At 49.4% G+C, this 18,403-nt stretch overlaps 1 protein-coding gene across 2 annotated transcripts in view; it reads right to left on the bottom strand.

Moving 5' to 3' along the window:
• The window catches only part of klf8 (Kruppel like factor 8), a 109,379-nt gene that overhangs the window by 47,623 nt on the left and 43,353 nt on the right, over positions 1-18,403 (bottom strand). For both annotated transcript variants that reach the window (XM_056284836.1, XM_056284837.1), the window contains exon 2: positions 9,110-9,400. In XM_056284836.1, the coding sequence (XP_056140811.1) occupies positions 9,110-9,400 (291 nt within the window). The remainder of the gene's footprint in view (positions 1-9,109; positions 9,401-18,403) is intronic.

The following is an 18,403-nucleotide window of genomic DNA, read 5'->3' as shown; positions in this document are numbered from 1 at the left end:
CAACACACACACACACACACAGTGCAACAAAGCTCCACCCAGCCTCCGCTCGAGCCCAAGCCAAACCAAACCACACACCCATTCCTCCCCTCACAGCCTCATAACGTCACACCGTGTTGACAACCTTCTGCTCCTCCCATCAGATGTCAAAGGTCAGAGTTCGGGGAACAGAGGGGGTGGGGGGGGGCTAAGAGGGTCAAATAATACATTTTAAAAGCTCTTGCTCGAAGACGCTGTGGCAGGGACGGGGCTTGTGACCGGGTAGTTGAACATTCACGGATGTGAGAAACACTTATGGTGCTGTGACTGGTGCCGACTGAATCTGGTCGGACACATCCTGCCCTCTCCCCTCCCGAGCCCCCTCGCGTTACGCTTTTCAACATCCCCTTAGAAACACTTGTGTTTCAACATTAACGCCCAATGGCGAAGACTTGCATCGATCTGGCGCTCAGACCGTGCATTTCTCAAAGGACTTTTGGAGACTACAATGACCGATACTCGCGGCACCGCCGGGCGCAGAGAGGAAATACAAACATGAGGAGAAAGACGACAGCATCAGCTCGGCACTGAGAAGTCCAATGTAAATACAAATGAAGCTAAACTGTCCAAACAAAAACCTGTACCTGTGAAAAACAAAATTTAAAAAATAAAACTCGTTCCCTGACATTTTATATCAGCAGACGTGAATCTGACCTGTCCGTTAGTCCGTCGGCCTGTTACCCCGCCCTCCACATCCACCCACCCGTGCACACAGCGGGACGCAAGCTAGTGTGACTTCCAAGTTTGGATCAGCTCATCTGGACACAGCGTTTATTGACAGATACGTTTCATCACTCATCTAAGTGACCTCTTCAGTCTCAACTGACTGCAGGTATCCCCCATCTTTCTTTTTTTTAATTTACTTCTGATTTTTCCCTTTTTCTCACAATTTAATGGCCAGCTGACCCCTATTTTAGTTCAAACACCACCCCCGTATTGTATGCGTTCGCCAACTGCATCTCTCCGGCCGGCAGTCTCGAAGGAGACGCCTCGCCACTTCCGTGACAAGGCGAATCCAGGCCGAACCACCGCTTTTTCCGATACACCCAGAGACACATTCATGTGACGAACACAACCGGAGGAGGAGGACAACAACCACCAGTGGTGGTTGTTGTCCTCCTCCTCCCTTCGATCGGCTGGTGCGCTGTTTGGGTGTCTTCCTGGCTTTGACAAACGCCCAGTTAGGATAACCACACTTAATCAGGGCCTGTTTAATGTGGGATTTCTCCCCTTCCCCGGCCACTGTGTCGGTGGGGACGTTGTCAGCTCGGTGGTACAGCGTCCTGATGACTCCTAGTTTGTGCTCCAGTGGATGATTAGTCAAACCTTAAGTACTGATCAGTATGTGTTGGTTTGTGGTAAACATCAACAATCAAATGTCCCCCATCACCAAATTGCAATTTCACATCTAAGAGGGCGAACCTGTCATTTTTCACATCCTCCCTGGTGAACTTGATGTGGTTGTCCACAGAGTTAATGTGGTGGGTGAAATGTGCTACGTCCTGAGATTCAATTTTAACCAAGGTGTTGACCACACATCTGAACCGATGGCTAGGTGGTGCCCCTGGGTAGCACGTCAGAGCCCTCTTTTCCACTCCCACCATATACAAGTTGGCCATCTTACAACGCTGTGATTGCAAACATTTCCAAATCCTCTGTGAATAGTACACATGGCCATTGTGATTTTAGTTAATGGTCACGCTCATATTTGGACATGAAACCAATCGTTGGTTTGGGTCGTTACGCCACTGTATTGGTTATAAGGGCGGGGACGCCTGCAGTCAGCTGAGACTGGAGACGTCACTTAGACGAGTGATGAAACGCTTCCCTCAATAAGCGTTGTGTCAGATGAACCGATTCACCTTTCTGTGATTTTCTGACCTCGATTATTGAGCAGGCATCAAGACACTAGCTCTGACTTGTTTTCAACGCATTTCCAGTAGGCTTCCTAATGTTTTTCTCTCTCTTTTTTTCCCTTATGAAACAATGCCCATGACTCTGCTTGTTTAAAACTCCCAGAATTGAAACCAGTTTAACAACCGGCTTGATCATGTATGACAAGGCAAATGCTGACTACATCTTTTGGTACTCAAGTCTCATTAAACGTCATGGACATGTGTGTGTAGCATGTGGTAGTACCTGTATATCCATGTCCAACTGTATGGAGGTATATATATATATATATATATATATATATATATATATATATATATATATGTGTGTGTATGTGTTGTTATGTATGAAGGTGAACAGGGTTTCTGATGTTAAGCGCTTGTGTCGGGATGTTTGAAAGTAATTATTATATAATTAAAATTTCATTTGGATGAACAGGTTGGGGCAACAATTTTCCCCAAGCAGGACAAAAGTTATCTATCTGTTGGGCGTCCGGGTAGCGTGGCAGTCTATTCTGTTCCCTACCACCATGGGGATCGCCGGTTCGAATCCCCGCGTTACCTCTGGCATCCCTACAGACACAATTGGCCGTGTCTGCGGGTGGGAAGCTGGATGTGGGTATGTGTCCTGGTCGCTGCACTAGCACCTCCTCTGGTCGGTCGGGGCGCCTGTTTGGGGAGGGAGGGGGAACTCGGGGGAATAGTGTGATCCTCCCACGCGCTGCGTCCCCCTGGTGAAACTCCTCACTGTCAGGTGAAAAGAAGCAGCTGGTGACTCCACGTGTATGGGAGGAGGCATGTGGTAGTCTGCAGCCCTCCCCGGATCGGCAGAGGAGGTGGAGCAGCGACCAGGACGAAGAGTGTGGTAATTGGCCAGATACAATTGGGGAGAAAAAGGAGGGGGGGGGGAGAGAAACGTATCTATCCATCCATACATTTTTCGATCTTTAACTGGCTTCACTCTTTCAGCCTTTGTGGAGGCAAACCAACCACCCTGTCAGGTTGGCGGCAGTTATCAGACACTGACAAAACACACACACATACACACACGCACGCACGCACGCACACAAACACACACACACACACACACACACACACACACACACACACACACACACGTGTGCGCACAGTTTCCTGTCCTGTATGAAGCTTTCCTACAATCCTAAACCCTCCTATCTCTCCTCCCCAACACACCACACCCTGCTAATGTGCTGCATGACGTTCTGGAAAGTTCTGCCCATCCCACAGGCTGCAACACAACGCTGTTAAAGCTCAAATATAACCCTCCTAAATCAAAACCTCATGTCGCCAAACAGTACCATTTCTATGTCCACAATGACATTTGATCTGCGAGAGCAACAAACAGACCCCGGGGTCCGGAACTGCAACATGACAGGAAACACGGTGTTTAACGTTGGGCCCGGACACACTGTTAGCTTCTGGTGTGGACAGACGTCCCTCCACGATGCTCCTCAGTTTCACCCTGACAGCACTGCACCCGTCTTCTCCTTACACCTGTCTGACCACCAGAGCGACCCCTTCACTTCCTGTCTTACACCATACTGAAAGAAACGATGAATATGCTTCATTCAGCTTCACTCAGGGTCTCCCAAACCCCTTCATCACAAGGCGCTCCTCCTCCTCCCTTTCTACATTACCCCACTGAGCGTGCCTCTTAGTTTGAAGGGACACTTAAATTTAACTCAATATTAATGTTTAAGGTGGCTATTTCCATGTACCGAGACACCGCTCACATTAAGGGACAAAGCGACCAGAATGTTCCAGAGCAACTTTAAAGATCCAATCCGATTATAATCCAGTTTTCCAGTCTTGTATTGTTCTTCACAGAAGAATCGTTGATGTAAAGTTACCCAAAATATTAGCGCTGCTGTTGTTGAGAGAATGTGACCGAGGTTGCTTGAGAAACTCTCTCCCTGCTTGTCTCCACGCAGGCACAATAATCCAGAGGAGAAAAATCACAGGAAGTTGAATCGGTTCATCCAGACACAACGTTTATGGAGAGAGAAACGTTTCATCCCGCATCTACTCAGTGACCCCTTCAGTCTCAATTGACTGCAGGTATCCCACCCTTACAAACAACACAGTGGCACGACGACCCAAAACAATGATCCCTTTCATATGCAAATATGGGTGTGACCGTTAACTAGAGTTACAATGGCCGTGTGTACTATTCACAGAGGATTGGGAATGGCTGCAATCACAGCGTTGTAAGATGGTGACAGACGTACAAATTTGAAATTGCAGTTGGTGATGGGAGACATTTGATTGTTGATGTTTAACATAAACCGACACATACTGATCAGTACCTGAGGTTTGACTCTCATCATCCACTGGAGCAAAAACTAGGAGTCATCAGGATGCTGTACCACCCAGCTGACAACGTCCCCACCGACACAGCGGCCGGGGAAGGGGAGAAATCTGACATTAAACAGGCCCTGGTTAAGTGTGGTTATCCTAACTGGGTGTCTGTCCAAGCCAGGAAGACGCCCAAACAGTGAGAGAAGGACAACAGCTGTCTAAGCGTAAACCAGTGGTGATCCTGTATGTGGCGGGAGTGTCAGAAAAGTTGAGACATGTATTTTCCAAACACCGCATCTCACTTGCTTTCAAACCCCAAAACACGCTGCGGCAGAAGGTGGTCCATCCCAAGGATCGGGTCCCCCAGCACAAACAGAGCAATATAGTGCACGCTGTTAAGTGCCAGGAGGATTGCTGTGACTTGTTTATTGGGGAAACTAAACAGACACTGGCCAAGAGGGTGGCACAACACAGGAGAGCTAACACGTCAGACCAGGACTCCACAGTCTACACCATCTACAGGCCAGTGGCCACTCTTTCAAGGATGAGGATGTGAGAGAGATTGATATACTTTATTGATCCCCGTAGGGGAATTACTGTCTGCATTTAACCCATCCTAGCTGTGTAGCTAGGAGCAGTGGGCAGCCGCCGCGCAGCACCCGGGGACCAACTCCAGTTCGTCTTGCCATGCCTCGGTCAAGGGCACAGACAGGAGTACTAACCCTAACAAGCATGTCTTTTTTAATGGTGGGGGAAACCGGAGCACCCGGAGAAAACCCACCGCAGACACGGGGAGAACATGCAAACTCCACACAGAGGACGACCTGGGATGACCCCCGAGGTTGGACAACCCCGGGATTCGAACCCAGGACCTTCTTGCTGTGAGGAGACAGCGCTAACCACTGCACCAACAGTGTTCCTCCCTATCAAGGGAGGAACACTGGTTTGAACGGGGAGTCAAAGAGGCCATGGATGTGAAGAGGGAACGACCATCAAACATTCCCAAATCCTCTGGGAATAGTAACGTGGCCATTGTAACTCTAGTTAATGGTCACACCCATATTTGCATAGGAAATTGGTCATTGGTTTCAGTTATGATGTCACTGTATTGTTTATAAGGGTGGGGCCACCTGCTAGATGATGATGAAACGGATCTGCCGATTAACATTGTATCCAGATCAACTGATTCAGCTTTCTTTGATCTTCTTACCTGGATTATTGAGCATGCATCAAGGCCTTCTCTGAATCCCTTCCTGGTTGTCAACATAATTAAACCATTAAAAAAAAAAATAATTGGCTTCTGGTAAGAATTTACATTATCTAATAATCTGATTTGAGTGGACAGCGTACAAGTTGTCATCATCAGTCGGTCAGATGGTGAGTTTCTGAATAGTTACCTAGCAACATCATGCTAGCTAGCGAGCTAGTAGGCTATCAATAAAGAAATGATTTTCCTAACATTAATATTACACAATACAACTCATATGAATGTATTAAAATCAGTGAACCTTTAATGGGCAACATGAGGTGTGCCCAGCTCTATCTGCAAAAAACCAAAAAGCCACTAAAACTAATAAAGCCCTGCCATCTCTTGTTGATATAAAGAACATTTAGGACAATTTAAGTTAGCCGAGGAAGGAACAAGGAAATGGAATGCGGCCCCGAGTCCCACCGCGCCTGTCTTATCTAACTGTCCACACCCTCTTCACCTCCACCCTGCCGCTATCTCTCTCTCACCCTGCCTTTCCCCTCCTCTCTCTATCACTTGCTGAACTCTCACCATTGCTCCCTCTCTTTCCATCATTCGGCCCTCCAACTGTGACTTGGTCATCTCTTGGCCTGTGATACTCCGGTATGGACTCAAGTCCTGCTCGAGTCCACATTGTGAAGGATTTGGTCTCGTCTCAACTTCGTGGCATAATGACTTGGATTTGGTCTTGACTTGCACAGTCTCGACTAAAATGCTAGTATTTTCCCTCTCCAGCGCTACACATCCACACACAGTCATGTCTGCCCATGTGGGTCGGACTCGACCCCGCCTGTGGCTCCAACATTGCTCTCTTTCATTTCTGGTGTTTCTGATCCATACAGACAAAACCTACAGACCAACGGAGCCGGAGGTAGAAACATTGAAGGTGCCGAGGCAGCCGCCAGTGAACCGTTCAACAAGGGTCTACCCCCATCTTGCTACTTGCAAAAAGAAATAAAATCAACCCACTATGTTAAAGTGTAATTACTTTTTTTTTACAAGCTAAGTCTTGTTCAGAGCAAAAAATATTTTCCTCTTTGAATAATCAAAACTAGGGCTGGACAATAATTCAATATTATCGTGTAGTGTTTTCCAGCGGTATTGTATCAGGATGAAATTCAGATGTTTTCCTATTGCCATACACAATTTTGTCATCTGAATTAATGACAATGAGAATCTATGACCTAACATTCCTAAAACTAGACTTGGTTTGATATTATACTTTACAATTCAATGTGATGAACCTCAGCTGGATTCTTAAACACGCTATTGTGCATATGTAAGTAAATGTGAAAATTTCCCTTTGATGACCGTGATGACATATTTTCCATATCGCCCCACGCTTATCAGAACTCAAACCCACGGCTGAGTCTCAAGTTCATAATCTGCTGGAAAACAATGCGTTTCAGCTTCGACCCTAACTGTGCATCGGTTATTGTGCCGGGTATCCATGGTGATGGCGGTCCCGTGGCTCGGGTCCTGGGCTGTTCCGGTGGCGGCTGGACACTGCTTGGCATCCTCCTCATCACATTCTTCATATATCTTATAATTCCATTATAATTGTGTTATCCTCTTTCTGTGCTCTACTACTACTACTACGTTCGGCTGCTCCCGTTAGGGGTCGCCACAGCGGATCATCATTCTTTCTGTGCTGTATTGTGTAAATTGTGTAAACACAACATCCATTGCACGTCTGTCCGTCTTGGGGGAGAGATCCCTCCTCCAATGCTCTCCCTGAGGTTTCTTCCTATTTTTTTCCTCGGGTGGGAAGCCGGATGTGGCTATGTGTCCTGGTTGCTGTCCTGTCACTCTGGTCGGTCGGGGTGCCTGTTCGGGAGGGGGCGGGGTGGAACTGGGGGAGAATAGCGTGATCCTCCCATGTGCTACATCCTCCTGGTGAAACTCCTCACTGTCAGGTGAAAAGAAGCGGCTGGCGACTCCACATGTATCGGAGGAGGCATGTGGTAGTCTGCAGCCCCCCCCCCCGGATCGGCAGAAGGGGGTGGAGCAATGACTGGGACGGCTCGGAAGAGCGGGGTAATTGGACGGGGAGAAAAGGGGGGGGGTGTATTCTTTGGTAAGTAACAGTGTTGGATAACCGACTCTGAGGTGTGCGTTAAAGGATTTTAACACTCCGTGGAGGCTCAAAGGGAAGTCCTGATAATGGCAGAAATAAATGAATAAAGAAAGAAAGAGAAAACCCTCTGACATACCTCGTGCGTGGGACACATGACTGGAGTCTGACTTCTGTCTGTTATTTGTGGTTTTGACTGAAACTCATTCCGCGCTTCATCGCAACTCAGACGTCAACACATATTTACATGCTGAAAGTAACTGCACCCCGTTCCACTCCATCCTCAATCTCTCTCATACACTTCCCTCTCCATCCTTCTTTCCAGACACACCTCATCATCAGCCCCCTCCACCCATCACTCCATCTCTTCTGACTTTCCTTGCTCGCCTTTCATCTTTGTCATTCATATAGATTTTGACTTTTTTTTTCTTCATTTCTTTGCTTTCCCCAAGCAAAGCTTGAGCACATTCAGTATTTCCACAGAGGTTTTTAAAGTGCCGCGTTACATCTCACACACACACAGACACACACACCACAAACCGCCCAATTCAACCACACACTCCTGCTACTGAACAAGTCAGGTTCGATGCAGATCAGCCCGTGGGCCCTTCAACAGTGGAAAGTGTAAGAAGAAGCAATTCTCTTCCCATTTCCATCAGAATCGCCCCGTCTGGTTTGGGGGTCTACACGGGGCAGAAGAGAGCTGCAGTCAACTTCCGTCCCACCACCCTTCATCAGAACCTCATTCTTCTCCTCTCTGTTCCTTCCCTTCAGAACATCAGTCCATCTGCTCCTCTACCAGCAACCAAATCAGCCAGCTTCATCGACCTCCACCTCAATCTATCTATTCATCCACCCGGCTATGTAGCCACCCATTGATCTACTCATTTACCAAATATCTATCCACATCTGTCTATACATCCACCTACTTATCTCCACCTACCATCTAGTATCTCCAGTCACCCACCCAGCTATCATCTATCTTTTTATCCATCCATCTCTTCTATTATCTATCCGTCCACCCACCTACCTATCCACTCATTGATCTACTCATTTACCAAATATCTATCCACATCTGTCTATACATCCACCTACTTATCTCCACCTACTATCTATCTCCAGTCACCCACCCAGCCGTCGTCTATCTTTTCATCCGCCCATCTTTCTATTTAGTCATCCGCCAATCCATCCATCTCTTCATCTACCATCTATCCGTCCACCCACCTACCTATCCACTCACTGATCTACTCGTTTACCAAATATCCATTCACATCTCTTCATCTACCCATTTATCTATTTATTTGCTCATCCACTTATCCATCAAGCCATAGATCTATCTGCTCCTCTATCTATCTATTTGTTCATCCACCCAACTTTCTATTTATTCCTCCACTCATCTGTCTATTCATCTGTTCATCAACCTATGTATCATCCATCTATTGTTCCTCTTCCATCTCCCTGCTTGTTCTCTCTGCACCACAACAACTGTTCATCAGTCAGATGTTCGAGTCATCCATCCACCCATCTTCCCCTCACCGTGCACTCCCTCTCCTCTGGCTCCAACTTGATCTGGACTGAGGGCATCTCCTTCTCCTCCTTCACCTCCTTCCTGGGCCACGTGGCCACGTGTTCGCGCTCTTCCTCTGCGTCCTCCTTGTCCTGCTGTGACGGCCGGGGACTGGCGACCTGCTCCTCCTCCTGCTGCTGCTGTGGGGGAGAGGCTGGCGGCGGCGGCGGCGGCAGTTGGGCGGGCGGGCTCCTGGGCGACCTCCTCTGGGTGCTGGCTGCACCTCCCCCGCTTCTCCTCTGCTTTGGACTCGGCTGGCACTGAAAGAGACACAGAATGGGATGATCAGGATGAGTGTGGAAAAACAAGGGGAGAGAGAAAAGGATGAAAGGAACAGAGAAAGGGTGAGAAAAAGAGGAGTAAGAGAGAGAGAGCGAGGGAGAACAGGGTGATCAGGACAAGAGGAAGGGAGGGAGAATGTGGGAAGAGGAAAAGATGAGGAGAAGTGATTGATAGAGCGAGAGACAGGGAAAGAGAAAAAGAAAACAAGGTAAGGTTTAAAAGAAGGAAAAAAACTGCCACAAAAATGGCCAAAATGGCTGGCCACAGGGGCAGGAAGTGAGAAGAGGGAGAGAGGAGGGGTAAAAAAGAGGATTTGTGGAGGTGGGGGGGGGGGAGAAACGAGTGGGGGGTGGGGCAGTAAACAGGAGAAATAGAAAAGGAATTGAGCAGAAAAACAAAAGAGAGAGCGCGAGAGAGAGAGCGAGAGAGAGAGAGAGAGAGAGAGAGAGAGAGAGTGAGCGAGGGAGAGAGAGAGAGAGAGAGAGAGAGAGAGAGAGAGAGAGAGAGAGAGGGAGGAGTGGACAGGTAGAGGAAGAGAGAGGAAGTGAGCTCACGTTTGGAGGGAAAATCAAGCTACCTTCTCTTCTCTGAGAGCCAGCCACGAAAAAAATAAATGAAAAAATTTAAAAATTAAACAAAATTAAATTTAAAAAAAAAGATGGCCACGCGAGACTCTGAACAAAACTCTTGACGGGGGGCAGCGGAGGAAGACGAGTTTAGCCCTGTTCTGAGGGAAACAAACAGGAATAGATGAAGAGAGAGAGAGAGAGAGAGAGAGAGAGAGAGAGAGGGAGAAGGACAAAGGCCTAATCCTGAGGCTGCCAGTGAGGGAATGAGAGCAAAAGAGAGTCAGAGAGAGAGACAGACAGAAAAGGGGAGAGAGAGGAAGGCAGGGAGGAGTCCTTCTGAAATGACCCCTCCCTCTCTTTCAGCTGTAGGCAGGCGGACACACCCTTTTCTGGAAGCCAGTGGGATATACACACACACACACACACACACACACACACACACACACACACACACACACACACTCTTCCGTTTCACTCGCTGTTCCTCCTTATGTAAATGTGTTAAGGAGTTTGGCTAAAACATGATTTTATCCTAAATTACTGATGGCACCAAAGGTCTCTCTCTCTCTATCTATCTATCTATCTATCTATCTATCTATCTATCTATCTATCTATTCTCTTACTCGTACCCTCTTCCTCTGGATCCATGTCTCAGTGCAACAGTCACTCAACTCTTTACATATACATGCATGCATCCAGCTTATCTATCTATCTGTCTGTCTGTCTGTCTGTCTGTCTGTCTGTCTGTCTGTCTGTCTGTGTATATACGTTATAGTACCACATGATCCGTGCTGTGAAAGTAGGCTGGACTGTTAAACTTGGTTTGGTGTCAATATTGTGTAAAACTCCCCAGGATTACCGCGACGGCAGCGTTCCCCATACCTGCTGGCACCATGGCCGCGCTGCTGACGGGCCTGTGGTCTGTGGACCACCGCCCTCCGTATGTTCACTAAGAACCGACAAACCTTTATCGAACTTGTAAAGGTATAAAATAGCATAGGTGGGGAAGGCGACGGGTGTAAAATTGTGACGGCGAAATACGGTCACAAATGAAACCATTAAACAAGTTTAATACAACTTGGGTAAATAAAACTTGATTTTGAGCGAGAGAGACAGACAGAGAGAGAGACAGCGTCACAGAGAGAGAGACAGAGGGAGAGACAGACAGAGTCAGAGGGAGAGACAGACAGAGTCAGAGGGAGAGACAGAGAGACAGAGACAGAGGGAGAGACAGAGAGAGACAGACAGACAGAGTCAGAGGGAGTGACAGAGAGAGACAGACAGAGTCAGAGAGAGAGACAGACAGACAGAGACATGATTATTATAATCATTGTTGTGTTGTGCTGTTGTTTTACATGCTTTGGCAATAAGTACAAAACGTATGTCATGCCAATAAAGCACATATTGAATTGAATTGAACTGAATTGACGGAGACAGAGACAGACAGACAGAGAGACAGAGAGGGAGAGACAGACAGAGAGAGAGCTGTAACATGGAGGTTGGTCTGGAGGAATGGGGGAAGGGAGGGCAGGGAGGAGACATGTGACCCGGCTTCAGTGAATTCCACATCGAGGTGTGGCCTCCTCTAATCAGCCTGGGTGTGGCTCCAAGCTCCTTCCCCTCCCTCACACACACACACACACACACACACACACACACACACACACACACACAAGCACGCAACCAGTAAGGGGGCTGTTCACGTGCACACAGAAAACACATGCACACATGCTCTCACCCCTCTCACACACACACACACACACACACACACACACACACACACACACACACACACACACACACACACACACACACACACACACACAAATCGAAGAAAGTTGTATCAGTTCATCTGGACACAACTATTGACACCCCCACCCCACCCCACCCCACCCCACCGTCGCCGCCTCCCCTCGGTTCAGGGATGGCCGTTCCCTCTCCACATAGATGCAATCATGCTGTGACTGCGAACACCCCCCAAGGCTCTGTGAATAGCACACACGGCCATTGTACCTCTGCTTAATGGTCACACCTACATTTGCATATGAAACCGGCCGGAGGTTTCGGCGGCTGTGCCGCTGTATCGTCTGTGAGGGTGGGACGCCTGCAGTCAGCTGAGGCCGAGCAGCTGCCTTACACGAGGGATGAAACATTGTATCCAGATGTGCTGATTCAACTTCCTTTGACTTTCTTACCTGGATTATTCAGCATGCATCAACACACACACACACACACACACACACATGGATACATATACACCCAGATGTGGACACAAATATCCCCCCCCCCACACACACACACACACACACATGCATGGATACATATACACACAGATGTGGACACAACACATACACACAAATATCCCCACACATGCACACACGCACACACATGCATGGATACAAATACACACAGATATGGACACAACACATACACACAAATATCCCCATACACACACACACACACATATATATATACACACACATGCACAGTCAAAGATTGTAATCAACATACACACACACACACAAGGACACATACACATGCTCTTGACCTGCACACACACACAAGGACACATACACATGCTCTTGACCTGCACACACACACACACACACACACACACACACACACACACACACACACACACACACACACACACACAATTAAGAAATATGCCTGTAGACACACATATGTACACAGGCAGAACACAAACACACACACACACAACTATAAATATGTATGCATATGCGCTTGGGAAGAACACACAAATCTAAAGTATGTGTGTGTGTGTGTGTGTGTGTGTGTGTGTGTGTGTGTGTCCCATTGTGGAGGGACAGAGCCCCCCTCTGACTCCAAACAAAGGTGAAGCAGCTCGTGAAGCCAAGCCACACCTTCCTCTCAGCAGGATGCCCATCGCACCGGCTTACTGATCACACACACTTTACATCCTCTGCAAGTCCCCACAACACCCCACAACACCCCACTCGCACCTCTCCTTTCCCCTCGTCACAGAAGAAAATACATCACGCCAGCTCCTGACGGACGATACCGTGGAATTTTACACAGTATTGATCTCACGATAGTATCTGCTTACATATGCAGAAGCACCACGGCTGACAACCCAAAAGCCTAAAGCCTCCACCGTGCCGCGCTGTTCGGTGGTGTGCAGTACGATACCACACCAACGCTAGTTTTCAAACAACACATCCTCAAATATTCCAGGCCTTGTTTAGGACACAGCGCACTATCCCGATCTGGAGGATCCAAATCCCCGGGTAGGATTTACAAACTAACTTGCAGCATTTGGATTCGTATCCTCTGAGTGTCAGACGGGTGGAGTTTAGCACATCGGGGGGGGGGGATAAGGGGACGTCGGAGGAGCTGGAAAGCACAGGAAAAGACTCGAAATTGAATTTGACTGTCGAGACGTGCTGGTGCTTTTTAGTATTTTTCTACACAACCCGCTTGTCTCGGCATTCCGAAAGGCAAAAAACCCTCAATGCCGAGGAACACTCGAAAATTCCTATTTGATCTGTGAGTCTTTCTCCAACACTGACTGTCTCTATGTGTGTGCTTGTGTGTGTGTGTGTGTGTGTGTGTGTGTGTCTAATGCCTTGTTAACGCTACACGACTTTCAAAGTCGTCAGATCACTGTGCTGTTCACACTACACAACTTGCTGTCTCGTAATCGGGAATCTTGAAGCCATTGTGGTTTTCACACTACATGACTGAGCGGTGACGGGGGGGGGGGTCACACATTACAGTGTCCCAGGGGTCAGCGCTGGTGCCTCACAGCGAGAAGGTCCTGGGTTCGAACCCCAGGTCCTGTTCTGTGTGGAGTTTGCATGTTCTCCCCGTGTCTGCGTGGGTTTCCTCCCACCACCAAAAACACAGGCACGTCAGGGTTCACACTCCTGCCTGTGCCCCTGAGCAAGGCAATGGAAAGAAGAAGTGGAGTTGGTCCCCGGGCGCTGCAGCTGCCCACTGCTCCTATACAACAGGCAAGGCTCAGCGTTTTCGGGTTTTTATTTTTCAAAGCCATCCAACATGCCGAGTTTCGCCACAAGAGGGCACTGTTACGTAACCTCACACGAACAGGAACGACTTCTGGATCCGCAGAAACATAAAACCCGGGTGAGAATCAGTTTAAACCGATCTGCTCCTCTTACAAAATCTGGGTATTTTTCGGTGAAAATCGGTAAAAACCGCAAACGCTGAGCCTTGACAATAGGACGGGTTGACTGTGGAGAACGCGTCACCGTAAGACCACAAGTCGTTGTACAAATACAAGGACTAAGCACAGCGGCTTTCTTTCTAGGATCTGTCCCCAGGAGGACTCCCCGACGAGTCGTCTGGTCTCCAAACTACATTTTGTCACGAAAACACATGTGAGAAGTGACGCCGGAAATGACGTGACACCACGGGCGAGGCAGGATTTTTTCCCCTCCAAAAGTGGATGTCCGCCAGAAACAAGCAATCCGAGTTGTTTGTGCGCTGGTCTGCAGTGCAAAAACAAGAGAGCATGATTGGGATGCATGACGACGTTATGTTGCCCCTCCTGCCGCAGGTTTCCCCTCACCCCACGTAGAAAACCTGGCTGCAGCCTGCAGAACCCCGGGCCAGCGCTCCACGCCGCATGTTCAATCAACCCACCATTTAGTTTGATTGGTCTAACTGTCGAATTTGAGTGGGATTAAATGTTGATTTGGGCGGGGTCAGGTGTTGGTTTGGGCGGGGTTAGATGTTGACTTGGGCGGGGTTAAATGTCGACTTGGACGGGGTTCAATTTTGATTTGGGCGGGGTTAACTGTCGATTTGGGCGGGGTGAACTGTCAATCTGGGCGGGGTTAAACATCGATTTCATTGGCTTGGACTTGGGCGGGGTTAAACAGGGTTAGGGATGAGTGGGTGGGATTAAACATTCCATGTTGAACCACTTCCCTTTCTGCAGCCAGGTACCCCACCCCCACCCCGAGTCTCGCACTCTCATTGGCTGTAGCTCCTCGCCGCCCTCATTACCGGTCACAACACATTTCACACTACAGGATCTGGACCCCCCAACAGGTCCAGGTATCTGGCCTGCGAGGTATCTGGGATGCGCCTGCGGTGGACTGGAGAACCTCCCGGTTCACGTCTTTGAACCGCTCACACTTAACGATCGAGCACCAAGTCCGGAGCGCCAAGCCCACCGCGGTCGGCCTCTGATCCGGGGCTTTTGTCAAAGATCTCCGAAAACTGTTCGGCGGATTGGAAAACCAGGACCGCAATCCTGTAGTGCGAAGTACGTAGCGACGAACCCCAAGCGTGTGTATCCTGTCTGTGCATAAACAGTGAAAACTACTGTAACTGTGTGTGTGTGTGTGTGTGTGTGTGTGTGTGTGTGTGTGTGTGTGGGAATGGACGGCGAAGAGCAAAGTAAGGAACAGTTTATGAATATCCACGTATTTATAGAGTGGCAGACCGTGTTTACATCCGTGTGTCCGTGTGTGAGTGTTTATGTGGCGAGGCCCTCCGAGATCAAAAGAGGGTGGGGTGGGCGGGACCCCTTCACTCCCTCCACCACAGGAAGTCAGAGAGTGAGAGCGAGCGAGAGAAAGAGGTGGGGGAGGAGAACAGAAGAGGAAAGAAAAATAAAGTGCATAAGAGGAGAGGAGAAAGAAATTAGTGTCGCTCTGTGGTGACCTCTGACCTTCTGGAGACCCAGCACATATAGGAGGTACCCACGGGGATCGATAAAGAATCCTCTTTTTTTTTTAAGGGGCACCCTTCTTTACACGGCAAAATCTAGATATCATCTGCACAAACACAATAAAACTAAGAACGTGTAAATGCAAAAAACCATCAAAATAAATAAATAATAAAACGCCAGGCGACAAATTCAGAGCAGGACCGGCGTACAGACCGGCTCATGAGACCTGAGGAGGACTCGGCGGGTCAACACCGTGCAACCAACGATCGTTTATCTCCAAAAGACACACAAGGCCTCTTCTTGTGCGGCTGTTGGAGGCTAAAACCTTAACAGAAGACGTGAAAAGACAAAACGACAGGTTTTTTTTTGGGGGGGGGGGGTTTCCCCCCTTTTTCTCCCCAACTGTACTTTGCTCAGTTACCCCATTTTCCGAGCCGCCCCGGTCGCTGCTCCCCCCGCTCTGCTGACCCGGGGAGGGCTGCGGACCACCCCATGCCCCCTCCAACACATGTGGAGTTGCCAGCCGCTTCCTTTCACCTGACGGTGAGGAGTTTCACCAGGGGGACGTGGCACGTGGGAGGATCACGCTATTCCCCCCAGTTCCCACTCCCCCCTGAACAGGCGCCCTGACCGACCAGAGGAGGCGCTAGTGCAGCGACCAGGACACATACCCACATCTGGCTTCCCACCCACAGACACGGCCAATTGTGTCTGTAGGGACGCCCGACCAAGACAGAAGTAAGACGGGAGTTCGAACCAGCGATCCCCGTGTTGCTAGGCAACGGAACAGACGGACGCCCCTACTTTTTTTTAACTATTATTATTAAAAAGGGACACTGAGCTTCCTGAAGACTTCGTTCGGGTAGTTATGAATTTGTTTTCAGGTCTGTTGTGAGAAACTGTCTCAGGGTTCGGGGTTCGGGAGACCATTGTAGCCCGCCACAACCCACGGCTGCTAATACAACAATACACCCCTCCACTATCGACACCTCATAGATGACCCACAGCAGGTACATCCATCCACCCATCTGGCCGACGATACTCACTCCATCCTACACCACCAGCCAGGACACGTTCCTCGGGCCCGCTCCCTGACCCGTCCCGGCTGCCCGCCGCTAACACAGGATGTCCAGTGCCTGCCACCTGGCGCCGGCATAAAACCACGCCAATACATCATGGGTCCGATAAACCCAAAAACTTGTGGTATTTGTACGAAACCTTACAAACATGCACCTCATAAACACACACCTGCAACCCAGTCAAAGAGGAACGGTGCACCGCGAGGGAGAGGAAGAGTCCAACTCAGTTGGGAAACACAACGAGGCAGCTGGTTTCAGTTCTAGTCCGTCAAATCGTCCTGCAGGACAAATAAAGGTGTGAAATGTCCACCAGCAAGCGGCTGAAACATTCCCCAGCGCAATGCGGGCAAGCTACATTTCCTTCCGGGACTCGAACCGACAACCCTTTGTTCACTAGTCTCCCCACTGCCAGTAAATACTGTTAAGAGAACTCATGGGGTGTCCGGGTAGCGTGGCGGTCTATTCCGTTGCCTACCAACATGGGGATCGCCGGTTCGAATCCCCGTGTTACCTCCGGCTTGGTCGGGCGTCCCTACAGACACAATTGGCCGTGTGTGCGGGTGGGAAGCCGGATATGGGCATGTGTCCTGGTTGCTGCACTGGCGTCTCCTCTGGTTGGTCGGGGCACCTTTTCAGGGGGGGGGGGAACTGGGGGGAATAGCGTGATCCTCCCACGCACTCGCACTACGTCCCCCTGGTGAAACTCCTCACTGTCAGGTGAAAAGAAGCGGCTGGCGACTCCACATGTATGGGAGGAGGCATGTGGTAGTCTGCAGCCCTCCCTGGATCGGCAGAGGGGGTGGAGCAGCGACCGGGACAAAGAGTGGGGTAATTGGCCAGGTGAAATTGGGGAGAAAAAGGGGGGGAAACCCCCCCCCCCAAAAAAAGAAGAGAATTCATATTAGATAATGGATGGATGGATGGATGGATGGACAGTACATACATGTCTTAACAATATCTATTCTATCTCAAAGAAAGTGACCTGAATGACACCTTTGGAGTACTGATGAGATAACTACTTGTGAGGTGTGTGTGTGGTGGTGGTGGTGGGGGGGGTGAAGCTTGATGGAGGGCAAACTAAAGACTTATTATCTAGTTTATTTCCAGACATCCATGGTCATAATCCTCCGACTTGAATGGAGACGTCTCGCTGAAACTGCTCCTGTCTGGGTGAAGACATCTCATGTCCCGTCATAACAGACTCAACCCTGCACTAACCCACTGTGCTTACACCCGTTACTGGCAGCAACGGCTTTAAGGCAACAGTTTTTTCACCCCAATTTTATCCGGCCAATTACCCCCCTCTGCTGATCCGGGGAGGGCTGTAGACTACCACGTGCCTCCTCCCATACATGTGGAGTCGCCAGCCGCTTCTTTTCACCTGACAGTGAGGAGTTTCACCAGGTTGATGTAGCACGTGGGAGGATCCCGCTATTCCCCCCAGCTCCCCCTCCCCCCTGAACAGGCGCCCCGACCTGGCCAGAGGAGGCGCTAGTGCAGCGACCAGGACACACACCCACATCCGGCTTCCCACCCGCACACAAGGCCAGGTGTGTCTATAGGGACGCCCGACAAAGCCGGAGGTAACACGGGGATTCGAACCGGCGGTCCCCGTGTTGGTAGGCAACGGAATAGACCGCCTCGCTACCC

This window comes from Lampris incognitus, chromosome 8 (assembly GCF_029633865.1).
Source record: "Lampris incognitus isolate fLamInc1 chromosome 8, fLamInc1.hap2, whole genome shotgun sequence".
NCBI classification, from domain to species: Eukaryota; Metazoa; Chordata; class Actinopteri; order Lampriformes; family Lampridae; genus Lampris; species Lampris incognitus.
The sequence above is the reverse complement of the archived record's forward strand: the minus strand, read 5'-3'. Positions and strand labels throughout refer to the sequence as shown.